At 45.1% G+C, this 14,381-nt stretch overlaps 1 protein-coding gene across 2 annotated transcripts in view; it reads right to left on the reverse strand.

Moving 5' to 3' along the window:
* HECW1 (HECT, C2 and WW domain containing E3 ubiquitin protein ligase 1) overlaps positions 1-14,381 on the reverse strand; it is a 331,172-nt gene that overhangs the window by 86,005 nt on the left and 230,786 nt on the right. For both annotated transcript variants that reach the window (XM_075586582.1, XM_075586583.1), the window contains 2 exons: positions 14,180-14,349; positions 1,237-1,379 (listed from right to left, as the gene is read on the reverse strand). In XM_075586582.1, the coding sequence (XP_075442697.1) occupies positions 1,237-1,379; positions 14,180-14,349 (313 nt within the window). The remainder of the gene's footprint in view (positions 1-1,236; positions 1,380-14,179; positions 14,350-14,381) is intronic.

Raw genomic sequence — 14,381 nt, forward strand, 5'->3', positions numbered from 1 at the left:
CTCCCTCTCCCCTCCCTCCCCTCTCCCCTCTCCCCTCTCCCCCCTCCCCTCCCCTCTCCCCTCACTCCCCTCTCCCCCCCCTTTCCCCTCCCTCTCCCCCCCCCCTCTCCCCCCTCCCTCCCCTGCTATTGCTGTCAGAAGCTGGCGGGTCCCAAATAGTAACTTTGTTACTTGCAACAAAGTAATATTTCTTCCACCACTTGCACAGCTTTTGCTAAGGTCATTTTTATCTGTTTTTTTAGTTTGTAGTTAAAATCACTTTCCCCCCACTTCTCTTCCCATTCTCCCCTTCACCCACTTCTCCCCCTCTTCTCCCCCCCCACTTTTCATCCCTTAACCCCTCAACACCTCACCTCTTCTCCCCCCCACTTCTCATCCCTTTCCCCCCTCAACACCTCCCCCTACCCGTCACCTCTCCCACTCACCTCTCTCTCCTTGCGCTCGCTCCCCCCTCACCTTGTTTCCCCCCTCACCTTGCTTCCCTCCTCACCTCGCTTCCCCGTCACCTCGCTCCCCCCTCACCTCAATCCCCTCACCTCGCTCCCCCCCTCACCTATCCCCTCCTCCACCACCTCCCTCAATCCCCACTCACCTATCTCTTCTCCCCCACTCTTGCCTCTCCTCCTCCCTTGCTCCCTCACTTCTCTTCTCCCTCACCTCTCCTCTCCCCCACACCTCTCCTCCCCCCCTCACCTCTTCCCCCCTCCACCTCTCTCCCCTCTCATTTGCTACTTTACTTCTTTTTCCTACACTGGTGCATCAGAGTAGTTCCCAGTTATATATCTTTACAAAAGTGTTTATTATTTATGAAATAAGCCTACATTTAGCTTATAATAGTAATAATCCCCGAAGAACAGGGCATTACTGGCCAATAATGCCCTGGCTGGGTTAAAGTCCCTCGGCTTCGCCTCGGGCCTTCAACTCTTCCAGCCAGGGCATTATTGGCCAGTAATGCCCTGTTCTTCAGGGATTATTACTTAATTATTATCCTCTATCAAATGTTCCTGGTATAGGATGCTGATGCAATTTAAGAATTATGCCCTAAATTACTAAACTAGACCTTTTGCACCATAAGACCATTCAATTAAAAGGAGCACAGGAGCACAAATGTTTTGTAATTATGGGCATTAATAAAAAAACTGATGACCAATCATTTATTTTAATACAAATCATATTTATTTGTATACTCAATTCCATACAGTTCATGAATTTACATAATACATACACAACACTTACCCAATTGCATGTCTTTCCAGCAGGCGTTGCACTGGCATGGACAGCTTCCCCAAGAAGCGCTTGATGATTGGACGGCTTTTTGCAAACTTATCCTTTACTTCAATTTCCAAGACATCAGTTGGAACGGAGACAAAGCTAAACTTCTGCCCAAGATGACACCAAGTAATACATTATTAATCATGTAAAATATCTTGCAAGTAAGACACAACCAACATTTTTCCTGGGAAACAGAGTGGGTTCTGGGCTCTACTTCTGACTGGTGTGAAACTGTTTGATGAAAGCTACAATTAGAAATATATTTGGCATTTTCTGTAAATAAAATAGTTACAGATAGTTATCCCCACACGAAAAAAAAAAAAAGAGGTAGAATTAAACAGAACATTTACCCATATGTTGTTATGACATAAAACACCTTCTGGGGCCAGAAGACATCTTAAAGCAGTGTCTTACAAACCCATCATCTGGGATCCCTGACCACACCAGGTTTCAGAGGCAACCACTGAACATATGATTCATATTCAAATGAATGTGGTTTAATACAGATAAATTTAAGCTTATGCATTTGGGAAACAAAAATAAACAGGCGACGTACAAATTAAATGGGGATAAATTAGGGGGATCCTTGATGGAGAAGGATTTAGGAGTGCTTGTAGACAGCAGGCTTAGCAATAGTGCCCAAAGTCTTGCAGTAGCTGCCAAGGCAAACAAGATCTTTTCTTGCATTAAACGGGCAATGGGTGGAAGGGAAGTAAACATAATTATGCCCCTTTACAAAGCATTAGTAAGACCACACCTTGAATATGGAGTACAATTTTGGACACCACTCCTTAGAAAAGACATTATGGAACTAGAGAGAGTGCAGAGAAGAGCTACCAAATTAATAAAGGGGATGGAGAATCTAACTTATGACGAGTGGCTAGCTAAATTAGATTTAAGTACATTAGAAAAGAGGCATTGAAGACAGGATATGATAACTATATAAAAATATATTCGGAGACAGTACAAGGAGCTTTCAAAATAACTATTCATCCCACGGGCAGTACAAAGGAGAAGGGGTCATTCCTTAAGGTTGGAGGAAAGGAGATTTCACCAGCAACAAAGGAAAAGGTTCTTTACAGTGAGGGCAGTTAAAATGTGGAATTCATTATCCATGGAGACTGTAATGGCAGATACAATATTTTTGTTAAAAAAAATGTTGGACATATTTTTAGAAAGGAAGGGTATACAGGGATATTACTTATTTTGCAAATAAGCAAACATGGGAAGGATGTTGATCCAGAGAATAGTCTGATTGACAATTATTGGAGTCAGGAAGGAATTTATTTTCCCCCTTATGAGATATCATTGGATGATATTTCACTTGGGGTTTGTTTGCCTTCCTGTGATGGAACAGGAATACCCCTGTCTGCATTTCTGTCTCACCCCCCCTTGTCCTTGCAGCCCTGCTTGTCAGCATGCTTAGTGGCAGCTGTATGTATTTGGTTCTACATGCAACTCCAATGCTTGTGTGATAATACAGAGCCATTTCCCCCTTCCCAGCAGTTTGCTGCATTAAGATGCTACATTTTGCTACATGTTGCAGCTTCTCCAGGCACTCCTGTGAGTTGCCATGGCAGCCCCAGCCTTTCTCCCAAATGGGTTAGTCTGCTGTCTCCCCTTCTGTTCTGCCCACAGATGGTCTGTCCCCAGACTATCTTACACCCAGCATACACTGCTTCATCCTTTCCACCATTTTCCCTGGATTCGTGAGTACCTCTCTGTAAACCCTGTAATGGTGCTGAAGGAGAATCTTTTCACCTCCCTTGATCACTGAGCACACACAGAGACACCTACACCTCTACACAAGAGACTGTACCTTATCCTGTTTTCCCTCAATAAAACCAAGAAAAGAAACAGATCTTGTCGTGCTTAGGAAAGAGGGCGAGTTGGCACTATCTGAGCTAAGACATAACCACGTGATCCTCTAGCTTCCAGAATAGTGAAAAGATAATCGTGTACCTTACAGACACTTACAGGAGCTGCTACTCCAGACTCCATTATACAGAGTGGCCTCTACAGCAGTACAAGCAAGCAGCTTACACAGCTATACAGAGCAACCTCTACACCACACAAAGGAAGCACCAGTAGCTCAAAACTGCAAGCAGCCTGCTGCTTACACAGCTAACACAGAGCAGCCTCTGCAACTGCACAGCAGCCTTGCAACAAACAGTGCTTCTCTCACAATACCTAACTGACTTTTTCTCTGTCTGAGTCCACCCGCTGCTCAGCCCCACAGTGAGGAGCCAACGGACACCTGTAAGTACAGCTACCCCAACGCTGCACGCTGCAGGACACCGCTCGGCATCATCTGAGACAGACGCCCATCGCTGACAAGGTAAAAGACCGCACGCCACACGCACTGGCAAAAGGCCTACACACACCTACAGCATGGCAGAACTCAGAGCCTCACCAGATATCACGCAGGAAAGCGATCTCTCAGACACAGAGACCGCTGCGCATCTGCAACAGGCGCAGGCAGGCGCAAGGCCCAAACGGACAGTCACACTGACACAAAAGGCCCGCGAAAAATATGAGACTGACATTGAAGCGCACCGCGCTAAATTAGAGTTGGCCTGGGAAGCCATCACACTTGGGATATGCAATGTCGCCGGCACTGGTAACTATGTACAACAGCTCGAGCAGGCAATAACTCAATTGAAGATAGACCACTCGCGCTACCAAGCACTGTCACAGGCATATTTCACCTATCTAACAAGAGCTAACACGGAAGATAGCATACGAGAGCGCGACCTTCAAAAGGCGATTGACCTAGAACGTAATGGCATCGCGCAAACCGCCATCACGGAAGCCGAGAGTAGGAGAAAAGACCTTTTGCTGGAAACCGCATCGCAGCGCTCAAGCACATCCATACACTCATCAAGGTCAGCAAGATCAGTGCAATCTCACGCGTCTAGCGCAAGCGCGAGCGCTACCAAGGCGCGAGCCACCGCAGAGGCCGCACGTGCCAGGGCCGAATATGGTCTGAGAGAGGCAGCCGTAAGGGCAGAAAAGGCGCGCATAGAAGAGGAGGAGCAGGTCGCCGCCGCCGCCTCCGCCAATGCCGCTGCCGCTGCTACCACCGCCGCTGCCAATGTGCGTAGAAAGGCCGAATTAGACGCGGATCTAGAGGCTCTAAGCAAAGAAGAGGACGCCGCTGCCGCCATAGCCCAAGCCGAAGTCCTAGAAGCAGCTGCGAGACAGGACGGCGGGGAGCTACCGTACAGACGGATAGCCTCAGAGGATCCAGCCCATCGCACTGAAGACTACGTAAGGAGCCTCTTCAGTGTAAACACCAGCGCACCATCTCAACACAGAGGGAGTGACACCACAGACAACGAAGACTCGCTAGGACCACGAGGAGAAGGCGCTGCTCCGTCAATGGCACACGCTGCCTGGGATAGCCACAGCCGCAACAGTGATCCACACGCCAGAGCGCACACGGATGCACCACAACAGGCTCGTAATCCAGGTACACCCACGCGGGAGAAAACAGCCCCTCACACTGGCCAGCAGCCATCACGCGTCCACGCCAAGGAAGAGGCGACCGCACAGACCCTCCCAGCAACTACCTCAGAACGGGGCAAACGCGCCGATGTCTCAGGTCTGACAGACATAGCCAAGTACATGATCCGGCGCGACTTGGTGCACGCAGGACTCATCAGCTTCGACGACCGCCCTGAGAACTACCGGACGTGGAAGTTCACGTTCAAAGACGCAATCGACAGCTTGGACTTCTCAGCAAGGGAAGAGCTCAACCTGTTAGTCAAGTTCCTGGGGAACATATCCAGGGAGCAAGCGCAGAGACTTCGGACGGCAAACGCGCATCAACCCCAAGTAGGTCTTGACCTAGTGTGGGAAAGGCTAGAAGAGTCCTATGGCAGCCCCGAAGCAGTCGAAGATTCACTCTTCAAAAGAATCGAGAGCATCCCCAAGATCACAACTAAAGACTACTCGAAGTTACGAGATCTTGGAGACCTGCTGCAAGAACTGGAGTTCGCAAGGAAAGACCATTCTTTAATAGGTCTCAACGCCCTAGATTCAGCTCGTGGAGTGAGACCCATCCTGGAGAAGCTACCCTTCAACCTCCAAGAAAGGTGGCTTTCACAAGGTTCCAAATACAAAAGGTTGTCTTCCCCCCATTCTCATTCTTCGTGAGCTTCATCCGCGAAGCGGCAAGGACAAGGAACGATCCCAGTTTCATCTTAGGTGCGCAAACCACATACAGTGCGAGCAGCCTGAAGAACGAGAGACCAGCGACGAGATATGGTAACCCCCAAACACCCGTCTCGGCCCGCAGGACGGACGTGCCTCCCACCACCCAAACTACTCCCGATCAGTCGGTCGCCGGAGACAAGGAACCAAGGGACCCAAACAGGGAATGTCCCATACACAAGAAGCCACACCCACTCAACAAGTGCTTTGGGTTCAGGATGAAGTCCCTAGAGGAACGCAAGAGGTTACTTGGAGAATTCGGAGTTTGCTTCAAGTGCTGCGGTTCCACGACTCACCTAGCCAGGGACTGTAAGGAAGAGATCAAATGCACAGTGTGCGAGAGTGACAAGCACGTGACAGCGTTACACCCAGAGGCGATGACACTCCACCAACTCAAGAACCCATCCTCCATAGCAGAGCATGGCGGGGAGAAAGAAGAAGGAGAGTCAACATCCGTCACATCTCAGCGCACTGAAGTTTGCAGAAAAGAAAGTGACAAAATGTCCTGCTCCAAAATATGCCTTGTCGCAGTGCACCCCCAGGGACAACCTGAGAAGGCTATTCGGATGTACGCAATCCTCGACGACCAGAGCAACCGATCACTGGTCAGGTCAGAGTTCTTCGACATGTTTAACATACAAGATGGTGCTTCTCCTTACACTCTCAGAACGTGCGCAGGGCAAATGGAGACCACAGGGAGAAGAGTGAATGGCTACACCATATGTTCAATAGACGGCAAAGTGAACATGCCCCTTCCCACACTCATCGAGTGAAACCACATGGCCACAAACAGGGACGAGATACCCACACCAGACGTGGCACTCCATTACCCCCACCTCAAAGGAATAGCCAACCACATCCGGCCGGTGGAACAAGACGCCAAGATCCTGCTGCTGCTCGGTAGGGACATCATGAGAGTACATAAAGTCCGTAAACAGCACAACGGACCCCACAACGCGCCATACGCCCAAAGACTCGACCTAGGATGGGTGATAGTGGGCAACTCGTGCACTAACAAAGAGCACGGGCAAGACTACGTCGATGCCCGCAGAATGGAGGTGACAGAATGTGGACACACATCTTTCTCTGAACCATGTCTTGGCCATCTCCAAGTGACCGAAGGGCCAAGTGAAGAGAAAAGACAAGGTCATACCCCTGAGACCAACAAAGACACCCTCACGCCGATGGGATGCGACAATGGCTTAGGATGCTAAGCAGTCCAGACAGCTAAGGATGAGGAGTCGATTCCACCCAAGGAAGAAAGTAACCGCCCAAAGGTGACCGACAAAGGGATCGTCCAAAAAACAATAAACGATCAAACAGTTCTCTCGCGAGCAATGGCACGACAAAAGTGTACAGTTGTTTCTCTCCATAGAGTATCAAGCGTCAAAGCAACCAGCCGCCACGGCTGGCATAGCCGCAAAAGATTGCGCCCCACAGGTGAAGCCGCAGTGTCAAAAAGACTGTCCTCTCACACGTCTAAAAAGAGACAGCCACAGAAACATTGCACAAAGGGATTTACTAGGGCAAAAGAGACTGTTTTTCGTTACGTCCGGGGAGACAATAACCTCCCGATGGCAGTTGACAAAGAAACACAAAAGCGTTTCACCAAGCCGCGCGGAGATGTTCTCGTGCAAGAGAAATGTACCGATGAACTACGGTGCACAGCGTTCCAGACAACAAGGGACGATGACAAGCAAACACCATCGAGGGAAGATAGAGGATTCCCGAAGTTAACAGTCAAGGAGCTCTCTAAAGACGGACTAAGCAGTTGGGTGACTCCGCTACCAGTCCGTTCACCAAAAATATGCCTCCCGAACAATAGAGGACCTACCATCTCTAGGTTCACTTCGCTCCGCCACAACCCACAAAGGGAGCCGGAGATCAAAAGCAACTTTATGGCCTTCACCCAAAAGATATTCCTTACCGGCCACGCAAAGCCAGCACTTCTAATGAAGAAAGATGGAGAATGTCGGTACCTCCAATCACCTGGGGCATACCACCCTCAGGAACCTGATCAAATCCGGGTAGTGTTCAACCCTAGCGCTCAACTCCAGGGAGTCGCCCTGAACGTCACCCTCCTCACTGGACAAGACTTGACGATCAGTCTTCCAGGGACATTAATCCGCTTCCGCAAGGAACCTAAAGCCATCTCCTCCCGCCAAACGCCAGGTGATGGGATGACAAACTACCATGACTGGCACATCCACGAGGTGATGCACTCTGTAGAGAAAGCTACAGAGTCAAAGGGACTGTTCTCTCACAAAGTCGAAAGGAAACAGTGCCAGAGACTTTCACAGAAAGACATTGTGGTGAAACCAGCAAACCTGGAGCGGTTCATCCATCCAATATCCTTTGCTAAAAGACTTTGCCAAGGGATTTCAACACCAGTGGTGCCGGCCGGTATCACCTCGTTATGTGGACATGGACTTTGCATTATTATGTTGTTATGTTGTATGCATTGCACATATGTTCCACATAGCCTACCATATAGTGGTATCTACAGATACCAGACGGGGAGTGTGATGGAACAGGAATACCCCTGTCTGCATTTCTGTCTCACCCCCCCTTGTCCTTGCAGCCCTGCTTGTCAGCATGCTTAGTGGCAGCTGTATGTATTTGGTTCTACATGCAACTCCAATGCTTGTGTGATAATACAGAGCCATTTCCCCCTTCCCAGCAGTTTGCTGCATTAAGATGCTACATTTTGCTACATGTTGCAGCTTCTCCAGGCACTCCTGTGAGTTGCCATGGCAGCCCCAGCCTTTCTCCCAAATGGGTTAGTCTGCTGTCTCCCCCTCTGTTCTGCCCACAGATGGTCTGTCCCCAGACTATCTTACACCCAGCATACACTGCTTCATCCTTTCCACCATTTCCCCTGGATTCGTGAGTACCTCTCTGTAAACCCTGTAATGGTGCTGAAGGAGAATCTTTTCACCTCCCTTAATCACTGAGCACACACAGAGACACCTACACCTCTACACAAGAGACTGTACCTTATCCTGTTTTCCCTCAATAAAACCAAGAAAAGAAACAGATCTTGTCGTGCTTAGGAAAGAGGGCGAGTTGGCACTATCTGAGCTAAGACATAACCACGTGATCCTCTAGCTTCCAGAATACTTCCTCTGTATCAATATACTGTAAGAACGGATATAGGATAAATTATCTGTCTAAATTTAGCATAGGTTGAACTTGATGGACGCATGTCTTTTTTCAACTTATGTACTAAGTGCATTCACCTGTGAGTAGGTGCATTGGTTATCCTTAAGGTAAGGTTTAAAAAAACAAAAAACACCTCTCCGACAGCCCATTCAAAAGAATAGACTGCAAGGTGTTGTCTTTCAAAGCTCGAAGGTGTCTTATGTAAATTCACTGCTTAGTAAATATGGACATTAATGTATTTATTGTAGGGCTTCATGTACAAAGCACAGCATTTTGGAAACGCTACTTTGGAGGACTACTCCCAACTGGGGTATGATTTCTATTGCACATGGTGTCTTTTATTGGTGAGGTATCTCTGGTACTACTGTATGCACACGCCTATTTTCTGTACCTAACATAGCGGCTAGTCCAATAGAAAGATTATTTCATTGCATTTGGCATAATACTATCAGGACATATTATGTATTTTAATCAATCTGGCACTTTAAGGGTTAATGTAGCCACTGTTTGATTTTAAAAATACAATATATTGGATTTCTGACAGGTCAAGACTTTTCCTGGGTCTGTGCTGGTCTTCAAAGAGGACTTATTTGGGGAGGGGTGGCATCATTAAAAGTGACATATGTGTAGTTTAGAAGGCAATAAACGATAGCCAGATACTATTCTGTCAGCCTCAAAGAAAACTAAATGTTCTTGAAGGATTACTGGCACATCCCAGAGCGAGGTGACACACAGGTTACGCCTTAGTTGGGTAAATTAATTAAAAATAAGACTATCCGATGATAACCTTGATTCTAAAGTATAACGTTCAGATATGTGTAATTATTGCAAGGAGACACATGCAGAGAGGCCAGACACTTGAGGTCTAGAAGGTAGCCAAGGATAGATATCCATTTGTCACTCAAATTTAGGCGCAAGTCATAATTAGTCCTGTTAAAGATGCAGTGGCCATTATTGAAATACTTCACGCGGTGTATACCTCGAATACCCATGTCATGGCGTGGGATTTCTTCCAACAGTACATATATATATATATATAGATGACTCCTGACGAAGTCGCTGCAGTGTGACGAAACGCGTAGAGCTGTGACGTCATCGCGTTCATGTTGGTGTATTTGGAGTCCCTGGCTTCCCTGCGCTCCGGATGGCGGTAATTTCAAGTGCTAGCAACCATTGTATGAGGGAGCAAAGGCCTTGCAGGCATTGGATACCTTTTTATCTGGCTGCCAATTTGCGATAGGAGTTCATGGTGAACCTGGGCTGTTTACATCCACTCTGCAAACCTGGGACTCACCCTACCACCGCAGATGACCACAATAGAGATTTCTCTCCCACGAATGGTTCTGTTTAAAATCCTGTAAGTGCACATTCTTATGGGTTGCTGATCTTTTAAATAAATGTACCTTACTTTTTACCCCTGAGGAAGAAAGCAAGACTTTCGAAACGCGTAGGGTGGTTCTGTGAGGTCCCTACTACTCGGGTGTGAGTGCTGTACCCTTCCGAAGCTGGGAGCTGTGAGCTGTGAGCTGTGGTAAATCACATGCTGGCGTAGGAATATCCAACATTTCAGCATTGCTGTGTTTGGTGCACGTGGCCCGGGCAGACCAGGAAGTATCTGTGTGTGTGGTCCTGGAGCTTCTGCAGTGCTGGGAGAGGACTGAGGCAGACGCAGCTAGCTGGAAAAACCTGTCCCTGCCCATAAGAGACTCCTCGTCTGAGCCCAGGTGTTAACAACAGCAGCAGCAGCAGCAGCAGCAGCAGCAGCAGCTATCCATAAGAGGGGATACTCTTTGAATTATCCATTGCCTGATTACATCCTGTTTTCGGTAAGCAGGTACCCCCACCCGAGTTGGAGAATCTTGCCTGAACCTAATATATGTTTTTATGTACTATTTTATGTGTAATAAGTGTATTTTATGATATTATTGATATGCCATATTAAATGCCATTGTGAGTAGTTACCTGTTGTTCTCAGCGTCTGTTAAGTGTTGTTTGTTTATGTATGTGTATGTTTTACAGTATTATGCTATGATTTGATTTCTTTGTATATTTACATGTTCACCCTTACCACGTGGAGCATCCAATCGGACGGGCGATTTCCGTGGCTCTGGTTGTATATTTTATAATATATATTTTATAATATCTATTAGAATTGCTTTGATCATTACAGTGTTGAGCGCCACTGATATAACTTCTTTTCCACTTATTTTTTACTCAGTTACGTGCTATGGAGCTTGCGCTTTTGTTTGTTTTTTGTTCATATATATATATATATATATATGTAGACATATGGTGACCAGGAGACCCTGATAGCCAAAAGAAGACAGCACACTGCAATGTTGATATCAAAAAAGTGTATTACGTGACACAGGGCCGCCAACGTTTCGGCACTGCCCTGAGGAAGGTCCCGTTGAGAGGACCGAAACGTTGGCGGCCCTGTGTCACGTAATACACTTTTTTGATATCAACATTGCAGTGTGCTGTCTTCTTTTGGCTATCAGGATCTCCTGGTCAACATATGTCTACATACTACCTATAGGACAAGCATCTGCCTCCTGCATCAAAACGTGAGTGCTAATCTCCATACCTGACTATATATATATGTATATATATATATATATATATATCTAAAAAAGAAAAAAGAGGAGAGAGCGCACGCCCATAGCGTATAATAGTTTTAATGAGGGGGAGGGGGGAAATTTTTTTTTTGTATAATTGTATGTTTTTAGCTTTTTATTTTCTTATATTGGACATTCACAGTGCATTTTTGGTATATTAATTAATTTCATTATTTAGGATATATTGCATTGGTATATCATTATATTAATTCATTAATATTATGTTGATGTATCTATGATTTATTACCGGTTTAATTGATTTTATATATCCTATACTTCTGGCGTTCCACACACGAGCGCAGACCCCTATTGTATATATATATATGTATATATATATATATATATATATATATATCTAAAAAAGAAAAAAGAGGAGAGAGCGCACGCCCATAGCGTATAATAGTTTTAATGAGGGGGAGGGGGGAGAAAGTTAGCCGTGACTGACGAAACGCGTCAGGGAGCGTCGTGACGTCAGACGCCCAGACATTGGAGTCTACACTAAGCGCTGGAGCGTATTGATCCAGGCGCGAGTGCTATAGGCACCAATATTACGGGACCTCTTTCTTGGACTATTATACAGCACACCTGCCTTGTGAATTTGCTGGGAGTCTGCTCCACTGCCAACGGAGCCTGGGACGGCCCCAAAAGTCTGCAGTCTAACCGGATGGTGTTACCAGCCCTGGGAATCTGCTGTGACGTTGCTCCCTTACCAACGGAGCCTGGGACTGCCCCAAGAGTCTAGAGAAAAACCGGATGGTGGTGATTATTATATATCACATATGCTTGATTTTATTGCATTTTTGTAAGTGCGTTTTTTACCCCCCTCTCTCCCCCCTCCCCCTCATTAAATACTTTTATACGCTATGGGCGTGCGCTCTCTCCTCTTTTTTCCTTTTTAGATATCTTGTGGACGTGGTTGGTCCATATTGAGAGCTGCCGGAGACCCTGCATACCAGCACCTGTACCATTCATTGGACTATTTGAGGACTGGTTTATCCTTTTTTGCTTTTTTTTTTTTATATACTATTGTTCATGTTTTTGTGGGCCTGATACTATTATAGGTCCACAATATCATATATGTGTATATATTGCTTATATAATTAAGATATTCATCCATATTTACATCATATTGTTATAGCATATATATATATATTTATTGTATATGTTCTTTAGAGGCGCAGCTTTTTTCTTTGTTACATATATATATATATATATATATATATATATATATATATATATATATATATATATATATGTGTGTAGAGGTATCAGTACCGTGTTAGCCGAGCTTCAATAATCAAAAAATAAATAGATGATACCGTTCTATATATATATATATATATATCTTTAATAAAAATTACGTTGGGCACTGAATGAACTGTTTGCATGCTTTGTAGTGAGTATTTGCCCTTTCAGACAGATTTTGTTACTACAGATTTTTGTGTAAAGGGCATATTTTTTTCTTTAATAAACAGGGGCTTGGGACCTTAGCAGAGATATCTAATGACATATTTTTGCATATTTCTTGGGTGGTGGGTGGGTGATTGCAATCGAGTAAGGGGTAGATATTAACTAATTGAACGTACTTTGCAGAGAAGGAAGGTGAGTTGGCTTGAGTGTGTATTAACCCTCGTTGCATATCTGTTACGTGCTCACTTGTGTGCTATCCGTGACAGATGGTATATGGGAACTGATTGAGGGAAGATATTGTTCTTTGAGAAACCTTTGCAAAGGTGATCAGATGCATGGTAAATTATTTTGTATTTGATACCATTTTTAGAAAGACCTGAAAATTGCAGGGAACCCCTGTTGAAAAACACTGCTTTTGAAACTATATTAGTCCTTCCTTGGAAACATAGATTTATAGCAAGCTGTGAGCTTACTTATGGAAAAGTGTTGAAAATCTTCATAGATATTGGATACCAACTGGAAAGAAAGGTTATGTTGGACAAATCACAACCTGCAAATATTGGTACTATAGTGCCACCCAGTGGTCAGATGATATAAAACGGTTAATTATCTATATACAGTATGCAATACGGTGGAGGTTTCTTGTTGCCTTTTTCACCCACCATACCTTAAAACGTGTATGTATATATATATATATATATATATCAAACCAAGTATTGGGGTACTCAAAGAGTTAAAAAGAGATCACATAGACAAAGCTACTATAGAACAAAGCAGTCACAACTTATCTTAATGGGTTGCCGGCAGCCGAACCTCGGAAACCACACCAGTTCAAAATTATGTATACGAAAAAAATGAAAGTCCATCTTCCTCTCCAGGTATAAACTTAAAAACAGTTTATCCAACAAGGTGAAAGAATAGCACGACGTTTCAAACCACACAGCTCCTGTGTCCAGCACATACTGTACTGCAGTTACAAGCTGACATGCTTCATATAGTGAGTGCAATCATTTCATAGGTTACAAACTCCCTTACTTCACGTGATGCTATTGTAACCCCAATAGCCTGAAGGCATTCCTTTGCAATGTATTAGTAGCCACAGGCATCAATGGTGTTAAATAATTTAGGGTTTTTGTAAGATATCATATTACTTTCCCTTATGGTAGAACCCTAATACAATATCTCCCATATCACGAAGCATTAATGTAGGTTTCTATGAGTTAACTGTTTTGCTTCAGTTATTTGCTGAACGGATAATGCATTTTTCTTCATGCAACCTATTTATAAATAATTTGTATGTCGTACATTTTAACGCGTGGCCATTCATTTTTAACGGTAGCTGAATGAACTCTCATTTCAGGACGTTTGGTGACTGTAGGCCTACAGTAAGTAAGATGTTCGCTGTTGACAGAATATGGGTACGTTTCATATCTTTGCGACTTTTCCACCAGCACTGAATGGTCTCAATTCACCAAGTTATTTGCCCATGGAAATCTGTTTACCTCTCTTTTCCAGATAGGATTGACAGTGTTGCATATGATCTTCGATCTCTTTTCCTGTCCGTGGTGAGGCAGAGCTGGAAATATGCTGTGTTTTCCAGGCTGGATGGAGATTTTCAGGTATGGGTCCGGATTAAAAAACATCCCTTTCTTCAAACCCAGAGCTTGAAAGTCTAGAAAGAGACGAATGTTAGAAAAAAAATCC

The sequence above is a fragment of the Ascaphus truei genome, chromosome 2 (assembly GCF_040206685.1).
Source record: "Ascaphus truei isolate aAscTru1 chromosome 2, aAscTru1.hap1, whole genome shotgun sequence".
Lineage (NCBI taxonomy): Eukaryota > Metazoa > Chordata > Amphibia > Anura > Ascaphidae > Ascaphus > Ascaphus truei.